At 33.7% G+C, this 12664-nt stretch overlaps 1 protein-coding gene across 2 annotated transcripts in view; it reads left to right on the top strand.

Moving 5' to 3' along the window:
* Positions 1-12664, top strand: part of fstl1b (follistatin-like 1b) — a 44903-nt gene that overhangs the window by 23899 nt on the left and 8340 nt on the right. The window contains exons 3-6 of one of the 2 annotated variants that reach the window (XM_016450798.1): positions 4307-4408; positions 6720-6849; positions 8156-8188; positions 9925-10055. In XM_016450798.1, the coding sequence (XP_016306284.1) occupies positions 4307-4408; positions 6720-6849; positions 8156-8188; positions 9925-10055 (396 nt within the window). Of the gene's footprint in view, positions 1-4303; positions 4409-6719; positions 6850-8155; positions 8189-9924; positions 10056-12664 lie in introns of both variants that reach the window. The other variant, XM_016450797.1, reaches the window with a different exon arrangement.

The following is a 12664-nucleotide window of genomic DNA, read 5'->3' as shown; positions in this document are numbered from 1 at the left end:
TATGTCCCCACTGGATGCAACAAATGCCTCGTTTGTAATTGGTTTTAATGTTTTTGTCTCGTCGCTCCAGCCGGGACACGGCATCAACAGTATGGTAGGGGGTGTAACATTTCCGTCACACGCTTGAGGTATTCGGCCAATCACAACGCACTGGATAGCTGGCCAATCAGAGCACACCTCGCTTTTCAGACCGATGAGCTTTGTAAAAATCGACACGTTTCAGAAAGGCGGGGCATAGAGGAGAAACAATAATGTACAGTATGTGGAAAATGTGTTTTTTTTAACTTTAAACCGCATAAACACATTTCATTACACCAAATACACAAAATAATGTTCTTTTTAGCAGCATCATATGACCCCTTTAACATCCCTAAAAAAGGATGAATTTTAGGGTTTCCCTAAATTATTAAAAAAAGTAATTATTGACATAAATCTAATACAGTTTAATAAGGTTTAGACTTAAAAGGATTTTTAAGTCTTTCATGCTCACCAAAACTGCATTTATCTGATCAAAAATACAGCAAAAACAGCAATATTGTGAAATATTATAAAGATAGTTTTTCTATTTGAGTATATTTTAAAATATAATGTATGTATTACAATGCAAAGTTTAATTTTCAGCATCATCACTCCAGTCTTCAGTGTCACATGATCCTTCAGAAATCATTCTAACATACTGATTTGCTGCTCAAAAACATTATTTTTTTTTTTAATCATCATTGTTGAAAACATTTGTGCTGCCTAACATTATAAATGGCTTAACTGTCACTTTTGATTAATTTAATGCATCCTTGCTCAATTTCTTCTGAAAAAATGAAAAATAACATCACTCTTACTGACCCCAAAATTTGAATGGTAGTGTATTTTCTCTGAAAAGTCTTCTTAGCTTACACCATTTTAGATATTTTTATTGCATGGAAAACAAGACTTTTTTTTTTTTTTTTGTGCAATGTGTACGCATGATTATATTTGCAAAAGCAAATATACTATCAATAAAGGAAACAAGTTTCAGAAAGGCCGAGATATCATAAGTTGGAGAACAATCATCAGAGACAGTGTAACAGCATCATGCTTGCAATGTTATTTTGGAGGTCATAGTTCAGCTGCAGGCATCTTGTACCCCATCTCTCATTGACTCTCTCCTACAGTAAATTTTATGGCTCTTTTCAAGCCCTCCTGCCTGGTTGTCATGGAAACATATCTGCTTTTTGATTTGATTTAGCTAAATCACGCTACAACGTTCATTCGTTTAAATGTCAGCATGGCTTCCCTGTAGAGAAGGAGATTCACTTATGCACGAGGCTCGGTTTTGTTCTCTCTCCTTTAATGTACCTCTGTTACCGCTGGTCCGCAATAGTATCTACCTCTATTGCCGGGACAAAACTCTCTCAAATGAATATCCCATAAACTTTTAATATGTCAGCGCTGTGTCTGAAAGTCCTCTGATGACCTCATATGGAGCAGATTGTGATTAGAAATGATTGTTGATATGTTTTAGACTCCCTCTGACCGTATTCCTCTGAAACTGCCAACATGAATGTAGAAAATCTCCCCTGGAAAGTTTGCTTGCATTGTATGACTCATGCATGAGCTGGAAGGGGGAAGGGTCCGTCCATGTGTGTGTGTGTTTTGGAGTTAGTCAGGGTGGACCCAGCAATCACAGTTCATGGGAAAGGAAAGAACAGGCAAGGTTTCAGATGTGAGGACACCCTTCTTGAACACACACACACACACATACACACAGACTGCATTTGATTATAGTTGGATGCTAGGGAGGTTTTGGAAAGCAGGAGGGGTATTTCAGGAAACTCCTAAATCGTTACTCCAGGCACAACTTGGCAGCACGTGATTGGCTAGCACTGTATTCACATGACTTTGCTGTGCTGTGGAGACTGGGGTCCTGTAGCTGGGAACACAAAGAAAAAAGGCAGAGAATTTGAGGTAGATTCAGTGACCTTGCACATAAATCAAACATTTCAGAGGTATGACCGGAGAGAAAGTTCAGTAGGACAAAATTGTGTAAAGAGAAAGAGAACAATGTGAAAACACCAAAGGTGTCTAATCTAGTTATGAACTCCAGTGTCTATTTTAAACATGCACTTGAACACTTTCTGTGGCATTTATACAGGATGCGTTCTTCTATTTCATAGTGTTTTAAGATGCTGTGTATCAAGTTAAACATTGTAGAAACATGTTGAAATCCGTGCTCCATTTCATTGTGTTCAGTGTAATTAAATGAAAGAACGCGTCCTGTGCGAACGGCCCATTAATTGTGCTGTAATCAACAAACCTAATATATGATCTCCATCTGCTGGTCGAAGAGTGTAAATCACTGTTAATAGCCTTTTTGTTCAGTAATGTTTTATGGATGATGATGATTTAACCCTAAAATGCTCAAAAGTTTTTTATATATAGTAAAATGGTAATATTGTGAAATATTGCAATTTAAAATAACTGTTTTATATTTTATTTTAAAATGTAATTTATTGCTTCCTATCAGAGAGAAGCTGAATTCAGCATCATTCCTCCAGTCTTCAGTGTCACATGATCCTTCAGAAATCATTCTAATATGATGATTTGCTGCTCAAGAAACCGTTAATTGTTATCATAAGTGTTGAAGACGGCTGCTTAATATTTTTGTGGAAATCGTGATACATCTTTCAGCTTTCTTTGATGAATAGAAAGCTTAAAAGTATAGCATTTATTTGAAATAAAAATATTTTGTAACAAAAGTCTTTTGATACTGTCACTTTTTATATTTCAAAATAAATAAATTAATTGTTATGTTTGTATTAACCACTCACATTTGTATTATAATTTAGTCCTTTTGTTAATGTTGGCATATTAAACATCATGTTTATGTTTAAATTTATATTTGTAATAATATTTTAAGTTTGTATGTTCTTATTTATATAAGAAATTAAATGGCAGTTTAAAAAGCAACAAAAACTCGTTTTCATTTAGCAGATATTAGTGCATAATATAAATTATCGTTAAAATGCATTTATTTACTGTTATAAATGGTTAAAAAAGGTAGGTATTATGTATTTATTAGCAGTGTTGGGAAGGTTACTTTGGATAAGTTAAATGTTACCTTATTAGAAGTTTAACTATTTTAATTACTTTAATAAAGTAATGTAACTGATTACATTTGATTACTTTTTGATTACTTTTCTAAAAATTTTATTTCTACAAAAATTTCTAAATCATTTTCAAACATTTGGTGCAGGCAGAGTTAACCTTAAAGTACTCTGATTACTGTCAAAATCCTTCATCACTTGAATTAAAGATTATTATTATTATTATTATTATTAAAGATTATAATAATTTAATTTTAAAGCACAGCCTCCACAAAATCAGACTTTAGTGCCTCTTTTTAGTTTAAGATCGTTCTGAGGTTAAATACAGATTTAAAATCATAAGATATAGTTTAATAGCTACAATACTGTTTTCAATTCTTTGCATAGCTATGACAGAAAACATTGGTGTCTCATATTTTAACAGTCAGTGCAATTTGGGAAAGAAATCAATCATATCGGTGTGTGTGTGAAAATATTCCGATTTAAACCCCCTTTGTAATCATTAGCATTTTCAGAAGTAACTAACTTAATTACATATTTTTTTCTCAGTAACTGTAACAGATTACGGTTACATTTATTTCGTAATTAAATACGAAATAAGTAAGTAACACCGTTACATGTTTATTAGATATGCATTTGCACCTTGTGGGACACATTTGTTCTAGCATGAGAGGTTGCTGTTCCAAATCTGTAGTTGTCCTAGTTTTGAAGGAGAACCGCTAGTTGTCAGGGAAACTGGTGGCAGGAGGCTCTCTCAGGAGTGTTTGGAGTGGAGAGAGTTCGGTCATTTTCGGAGATGGTTATCAATCTTCTGTCCCCAGACACGACAAACACTGTGTGTGTGTGTGTGTGAGAGAGAAACAGCAAGTATAAGTGTGTTTGCCTATGTTTGTGGTGAAAGTGAATTTGTGGTCCTGTACCTGTGCTAGTTTCTGTTTCGAGAGCTTTTTAGTTTAGTGGCTGGTTTATGAGATAACAAACCACAAAACATCTTTTACAAAGAAAAAGTGAACGTTATGCATACTAAATATAGAGATGCAAGTTTGCATTTGTATATTATGATTAGGTGTTAACTGCAAGTTAAAAAATATTAAAGTTAGCCGCAGTCGTCCTCTGGTGGTGAGAATCTGTATGTGCACAAACTTATTTTATATCTGCCCAGTACCTAATTAGAGTTTGCAGCTGTGTGTTTTATTGATGGTGTTTATTTCTGTGTGTTTCAGCAGGAGGCTCAGAGCAAATCAAAGGTGTGTGCTAATGTGTTCTGTGGTGCTGGGAGAGAGTGTGCCGTGAATGAGAAAGGAGAGCCCAGCTGTCTGTGCATTGAGGTAAGGCCTCTTTTCAAAGAAATTCATGAAAACCTTCTGGAAGAAATATGCAGTCTTTAGACTAGTGAACTTCCTTGACTTTTATTCCTTTGGATGACTGGATGAGGAATTTTAAACATTTCAGAGCGACTGCAGTCAATGCACTTACTACAAAGCAATTTCTAGCTGATGAAATATTTAAAGCTGAGTAAATCTAGAAAAAAAAGTATATTGATGCTGGAAATTTGAATGACTTTCAGTAAGTTCCGTGTCGTGACTTTCTAGGGTTTTGAAATTCTCTGACATTTTTGGTTTTCTATGACTGGGGAAACACTGAATTGTGAAAAGAAGTGCATTTTAGCCTACTTCTAAAAACAGATATACTCAGTGTGGAAATAAAATCATTATATATATATATATATATATACACTTAAGTACAAACTGAATGTAACATTTACAGACATTTAATTGCATGTTAATTGCAAATAAATTAAATCTATAGTAAATGCAACTAGCTGAACTTAAGAGTGCTTTTTGGCATACTTAAAAGGTCTTACATACATCTTTATATGTAATTTCATAATTGCTTGAATTTGCTTCTATTCTGTGACTCTGAAATATGGTTAAAGTGTACTAAACTAAAATATAATTTTATGCTATTTCTGTTGAAACTTGTATGTCATGTATTTAAATATATTTTTATTACACATTTTTAATTATGAAATTGCAGTTTAGTACATTTAAATAAATTAACTTTAAATGTAATAGCGATTAACATTCTTCAGTAAAATTATAATCAAGTACTTTGTGTTTTAGTATGTTAATCAACACATCAAAAATGACTGTACGTTAAAATGACTATAGATTATTGAAACAATGATTTAAAATATTGTTTGAAGTAAAACTGGTAACACTTTCTATGAAGCCCGTATTTATAATACATTATAAGGGTATTCTTAAGGCATTATAATGAATGCATAATGCGTTATAAAAAACCTTATGTTGGATCATCTCATGAATATTCATAAGAACAGTTTTAATATATTATATTTACTTATTTGTGGTTATAGCTTTTAAGAGTATGATGATTTATAACACAATGAACACGTTGCATCCACTTTTACAATGGATTATATTACTCATACTAGATTCTACCATTCTTGAGCATACTAATACTCTTATGAGAGTTAGTTGGCATGTAGTTACAAAGTTGCTTATAGTCGATTGATTAAGGGGACCATCAAAATAAAATGTAACCATATAAAACATTGCATTTTTTTCAGTTGGAGTATAAAGCTCACATCAATTAATTAACATTAGCTCCACAGGAAACACTCAACATCTAACCACTCACAAGCTGTAGTAAGATAATGTGCAGATCTTAAAGAGTGTCAAGATATGATACAGTCCATTATACTGTAAATGAAGTAGATTGAATATGGTGTTCATTGTGTTATAAATAATCATACTCTTAAACTTATAACCACAAATACGTAAGTATTATGATGTATTATAACTGTTGTTATGATTATTCATGAGTTGATATAACATATTATAAGCTTTTTTTTATAATGCATTATGCATTCATTATAATGCCTTAAGAATACCCTTATAATGTATTATAAATACGGGCTTCATAGAAAGTGTTACCGTAAAACTTTTAATTTGACATTATTCCAAAGTGCACTTAAATGTTTTAGGAAACATTGATGAAAGTGTGCTCTCTTTAAGACTTTTATTTCATTAATAATATCTGCTCTTACAGTTTCTTTAATATACTGTACTTTTAAGATTTTCAAGTACACTACAAGTGCACTTCTTTCACCAATAAATCCTCACCATTAGAAACTTTTCCCTTTCCTGATGTTTTTCCACCATCATAGCAAATATTAAGTTGATCTGCGTTGCTGACGCATTATTATTAGGCTTGTTGTTAGAGTAGTTCTGAACAATGTCCTGAACAAAGTGTCAAACAGTTTCATATAATAACAGTAGCGTGTGTGGGATTGGGGTCATGTGTGATATATATACCATGTCGTGTGTCTACTCAGCTCAGCAGATTATACAGCAAAAATATTCCATATAACACAGACATTCAGCCTATTGTCCCGCCACCAGCCGGCCCCATGCTTTCATATTACAGGCTTAATGTGGGCTTCCAGCCAGAGGCGTGAGAAACATTTAACTACAGTCACCGTGTAACATTCAGTCATCATCCTTTTAATGTATATATACATTTTTCTTGCTTGCAAGGTTCAGATTTTGATGTGGCAGTTAATAGAAAATAGTTTAAATTGTTGTGGTGTTAACAGTATGTTGTGTTCTCCTGCAGCAATGCAAGCCTCATAAGCACTCAGTGTGTGGCAGTAATGGAAAAACATACCGTAACCACTGCGAGCTGCACCGTGACGCCTGCCTTACTGGACTCAAGATCCAAGTAGCCCATGACGGACACTGCAAAGGTGTGTTCCTGTGAAAATTATTACATGTGCATTGATTTTGCAAGAACTTGCTAAAATAGCCAAGATAGAAATATTATTCTTAGCTTAAGAACTAAGCTAAGATTTGTGAGTGACTCAAGTCTGATCATAACTTATCACATTATAATAAAGATACAATATAATCTTTAGAAAACAATTAATCCGTAGGGTGTTTGCAGTGGTAATTAATATCTCTGGAGAAATTTTAGTTACCAGTTGTTAAACATGCATGCACAAATATCATCACTTAGCAAACAAAACTCACCAGCAGTGAGCATTATTTTAGTTAAAAAGTGTAACTATGAAAAAAATGACTACAAAAACATCACAAAATAAACCAATTAGAACAAAAATGCACCATGATTTAACCTAAGAACCAACATAGTACTATGGACATCACAATATTATAGTTAATCTGTAATTATACATATATTTACATACATGCTTAATAGAGAGCCCTCAATAAAGCCCTCAAAAATAAATGCTCATGGTTTCGAAGAGAGCTTGTGGAAAATATTCACATCCTTATCATTCATTGGTGTAAATGCATTAATGTAAATATCAATTGTAATTGGCAATTTTCTTTTTTTCTTTTTTACACACAACTGTTCAAGTTTGAGCGTATTAAGATTTTTTTTGTTTTTGAAAGTAGTATCTTATGCTCAGCAAGGCTGTATTTATGTGATCAAAAATACAATAAAACTGTAATATTGTAAAATATTACAATTTAAAATAACTGATTGAATATGTTTTAAAACGTAATTTATTTCTGATGCAACGCTGACATTTCAGCATCATCACTCCTGTCTCTAGTGTCACATGATCTTTCAGAAATCATTCTAATAAATAGAGCATAAGCTTCATCACACATTTCTGCTGAATAACAAGATAAAACAACAGAGGAACATCATGTATTAATTCATGTAGACATATCCACCTGCTAAGATCCATTGGGAAGAGTTTATCTGACTGGAACAGGACGTTCTCTCTAGTTCTTACTACTGTACTCGTCAGTCGACCTCTTAGACTTATTACCATCTCAGCAGAGAGCGTTGGACGTTGGACATACGGTGAAATCCAGGTCTCATTCTGATATCATGTTATTCTGACCCTTATATTCTTGCATTACCACATGTTTGAGGTGATGCTATAACCTCTTATCTATATTTGATGCAAGCAGCTGCTCAAGTGATAACCAAGGGAAGATTCAGCTATAACTGCATGCAGATTGTTCAGCGGTGAGGCCTCGCTCCACTCACGGTTATCTTGTTTATCTTGTCTCCTACAGAGAAGAAGCAGGAGAAAGCCGCGGCCAGCCCAGGTGAGTTGCATTATGACCGCGGGCTCAGAGCCAAGACTCTACTTATCTGCCTGCTGCACAGATTACCATTAATTACCAACTTATTATGAGCTCGTAGATACTGAGAGCAGACATAACCTCTCTGACATGGCTACAGTGGAATTACTTGTGCACTGTTTAGATGTAGAAAATGTATTTAACCTCTTAGGATCCAGTTTTTACTATTTAGTCTTTGCCGTTATGTTGTTGTAGTATTTGGAGCATGAGTTTATTGTGTGTTCTCTATAGAGGACTTGAAGGAAAATGAACACTGTTAATTCACCAACCAATTTGAACTAATTTTGTTCTTTAACATGCTTTTTGTAACAATTGATGGATGAAATATTGAAACAAATGTTTATTAAGATCTTTACATGGTGTATTTTTGTATGCACACTAGTATACATGCATGTCATAGCAGTGCTTACACTTCATAGGTGTTTAAAACAAACATGTTCTTTAGCATTTTGCCTCAGAAAATGTAACTTCCATTTAAATAGTTAATTTACTAACCAGAATTCAAACACAATATTACAGAATGATTTGTTTATATAATTTGGTAACACTTTAAAATAAGGTTTGATTAGTTAAAGTTAGTTAATCCATAAGTTAACTTTAACTAATAATGAACAATACATTTGTTACAGTATCTATTGATCTTAGTTAACATAAGTTTATACAAATACAGCTGTCTATTGTTTGCTTACTATGTGTTAGCTCAGGCCCATTAAGATAATATTAACAGGTTTGACTTTTGATTTAAATAATGTATAAGTGTTGAAATTAACATAAATTAAGATTAGTAAGTGCTTTTAAAATATTGTAATTATTAATTAATGTTAAATCTAGTTAACAGATGGAACCTTACTGTAAAGTGTTTTTTTTATCCTGATTTATTCCACATTTTGTGTAAATGCTGTTTCCAATCTAACACATACTCATTTTTCGCATTAACATTTTTATATTCTATAATACATTACTTATATTTTATCTTATTTTACATTTTTATATAAACACATTTTGGGGGGTATCTTAAAATACAAACAAAGGAGAGTATCATATATGTGAAATGTAAGTCACTTAAAGACAGCATGGAACAAATTTATACTGTGCTTTGTAAACTTGCTATGGTTTTCCTGAGATATTTATGTAAGAAAGTATTTTAAATGACAAATAAATATTTACAAAACAACATTACAGGATTACAAAATAATATACCTACACTTAAAGAAAAGTCTATAAAATAGGGCACAATGTACTTACTATCATGGAATTTTCTGTATTGATTTTTCACAGATGTTTTACCTGTATTTTGAATTTACATTACATTGTTTATGTTTTGGGGTCCATAAACTTAACAGATAATGTCCTGGCAGAGAATTACCAGTACTTTTCCGGTTTTTTTCTTCCAGTTTACTTTTTTTTTCTTAAAATTGTTTTAATTCAAATATCAGACATTTATGAAATCAGACATGATATCACACATTTTAATACCCAAGGATAGGAAGTTGGCATCGCCAAACTCCCAAACATTTCTAAGAAGTCCTCTTCAAGATGTGCGAGTGGATCTCATTAATCAAACGTTCTCTGGTGAGGACAGAAATGAGTTGCTGGATCCTAAGAGGATAAACTAAATCTGACACATCCATTAACATGACTGATATGTATTTTTCTATTATCCTCTCGTCTGGTGGCGTGTGTGTGTGTGATGTCTGAAGTTGTGTGTTATGTTGCTGACCGTAATGAGCTGCGCAGACGTGTGATCGACTGGCTGCAGACCGAGGTTGTTCCAGATGGCTGGTTCACTAAGGGCTCCAACTTCACTGATATCCTCCTCAAGTACTTCAAGGTGTGTGCAGAGTCATTTACAACATTAAACCAGCAAGAATTTGTATAGAGAAGTATTTTAAGTCACAACCCACAGGCAACAACATAGTTTTTTCATGCACTGGTCAGTTTTAAGATTTTGGGCTATTTGTGTCTTATAATGTGTTGTTTCAGAGTTGAGAAAACATGATAACTCTCTGAATATCATCAGTTACGTTAACACCCCATCAGAATGCGCCGTCTAGATTTTCATGACTGAACTATATATATTTAAGTGTTTATTATATTTATCTATTTTTATCTGAAGAGTTCAGTTACAATACATAACTTCAAAGGTCGTTTTCTCAAAAATATATTTTTTTCATACACTGAGCCAGACATTTCAGTAGCCACTTCAGTAGCACTTACACCAAACTTTATTATTATTATTATTATTTTTTTTTTTCAGTTTTATTTATATTCTGACGTTTTTTACAAGGGGGTTTGTTCATGTATCATTCACCTGACATTAACATTTTATTCCTAAAAACATGGTGCAAATCTTGCTGTTTTGAATCTGGCTTTCAAGTGATCTTGAACATTATGCAAATTAGTGCATATTTAATTAGACAGTTAGATGACTTATTTGCATATTTATGCCATTTCATTACAAAAAAAAAATGTCTGCAATTCTTAATGTAATCAATCAACTAGTGAAGTATGCTTGTTTATTTAGTTTTTTTTACCCAGTTTTTACCCTATTCATCTGGGTGTCTTGGCTAGACATTTCAAAAATGTTCTCAAAATAACATATAAAGCCCAACAATATGCAGAATTATTAACATCATAACAAGCAGAACATATGTGAACATTTTGGTTTCCAAATGTCTATAAATGTACAAACACAAATGTTTGATGACTGACTGAAGCATATTCAGTGTATTTCAGTGAAAGAAATGACATTTTTTGCAGCATAAAAGCAGCCATTTGCTTTGGTCCCTTCATCGTCAGGGCTTTGTGTATATTACCCTCCAGCAGGCAATCTCTGCGCCCTCCTGCCGCTCTTCAAAGTGCCTTCAGGACGTGCCACATCATTTCTCTGACAGGCGTGTATAAATACACCTAAAACGACTTCTGTTTGCATAGCAGCAGTTCAGGCAGTCATGCTTTTTTGATGTTTCAATATTAGCTCACCTTTGCACTCAGAGAGCTGAAGAACAAGCCTGTACAGCTGTCAGCACAATCCATACATCTGACTGAACACTATCACCAAACCAATAATCCATATGCTTATCAAATCAGCTTTATCTGTTAGACATCTTTCTCTAAAATATCTAAAGGGACAGTTCACCCAGAAATTAATTTCTGTTATTATCTGTATGACTTTCTTTCTTTTGTGGAACACACAAATATATATATATAAATTTTTTTTTTTTTTTTTTTTTTTTTTTTCTCCGTACAGTGGAAGTCAGTGGGGTCAAATGTTGATTTGGACCCCACTGACTTTAATTGTATAGGCAAAAAGATTGGAAACATTACACAAAATATCATCTTTTGTCTTCCACAGAAGAAAGTGTTTTTTTCAGGTTTGTAACAACATGAGGGTGAATAAATCATGCCAGAATTGTCATTTTTAGGTGAACTAATCCTCCAGTTGGTGGATGTTTGACTCAATCATAAACATGTCCTTTACCTATTGTTTATTGGTGAACATGTCAAAATCAGCTGTACCTGGCAGAGTACATTCTCCTGACAAACTGCTGAGATAAGATTAAACTGACAGCACGATGTGTAAGTTTCAAAGTAGCTGATGTCTGTGATCACATGATCACTGGTCTATGTGTCTGTATAACCTGAAGACTTTTCTATGGCTGTTTTAGGTGTCAGTGCATGTTTATCACTATAGATCTTTTTTACAAAATGGGATGACATGTTTCCACAGTTATTAACATTGGAAATATATATGTTTCAAAAACAACGGCTGAGGGATTGATGGCAAATTTGACGTCTTTCTCTCTTCTGACCAGTGCAATCAATCTCTCGATGTATTTCCTCTTTTGTAAAGTCATAGAAACACTGCCATTGATTTTTTTTTTTTCTTTTTGCTATTGGAGCAAAAGTGAACACAATATTATTTGTTGTAGTTTCCATTCCCCACTATAGAAGTTTCCCCAAATATGATGACTTTTATTCTTTTGAGAGCCCCGGAAATGTGAAAAGGGTCCATATGTGACCCTGGACCACAAAACCAGTCATAAGGGTCAATTCTTCGCAATTTAATTCATCTGAAAGCTGAATAAATAGGCTTTCCATTGATGTCTGTTAGGATAGGACAATATTTGGCCGAGATACAACTATTTGAAAATCTGGAATCTGAGGGTGCAAAAAAATCTAAATACTGAGAAAACGTCTCAGGTTACTTATGTAACCATGGTTCCCTGAGTAGGGAACGAGACACTGCGTCCTCTAGGGGTCGCTATGGGGAACGCCTCGTCGTGACCCGTGTCTGAAGCATACATTGAAAAAACACCAACTCGTTGGCCGGCGACAGCCATGACGTCACTACCGGTGTGACTATAGTATAAATAGGCGCCGGGAGCACACATCATTCACTTCTTCGTCTGAAGCTTGCGTCCGCAGCATGGCAAGAAA

Source organism: Sinocyclocheilus anshuiensis, unplaced genomic scaffold (assembly GCF_001515605.1).
Source record: "Sinocyclocheilus anshuiensis isolate Anshui unplaced genomic scaffold, SAMN03320099.WGS_v1.1 scaffold507, whole genome shotgun sequence".
In the NCBI taxonomy this organism is placed as follows: Eukaryota; Metazoa; Chordata; class Actinopteri; order Cypriniformes; family Cyprinidae; genus Sinocyclocheilus; species Sinocyclocheilus anshuiensis.
The sequence above is the reverse complement of the archived record's forward strand: the minus strand, read 5'-3'. Positions and strand labels throughout refer to the sequence as shown.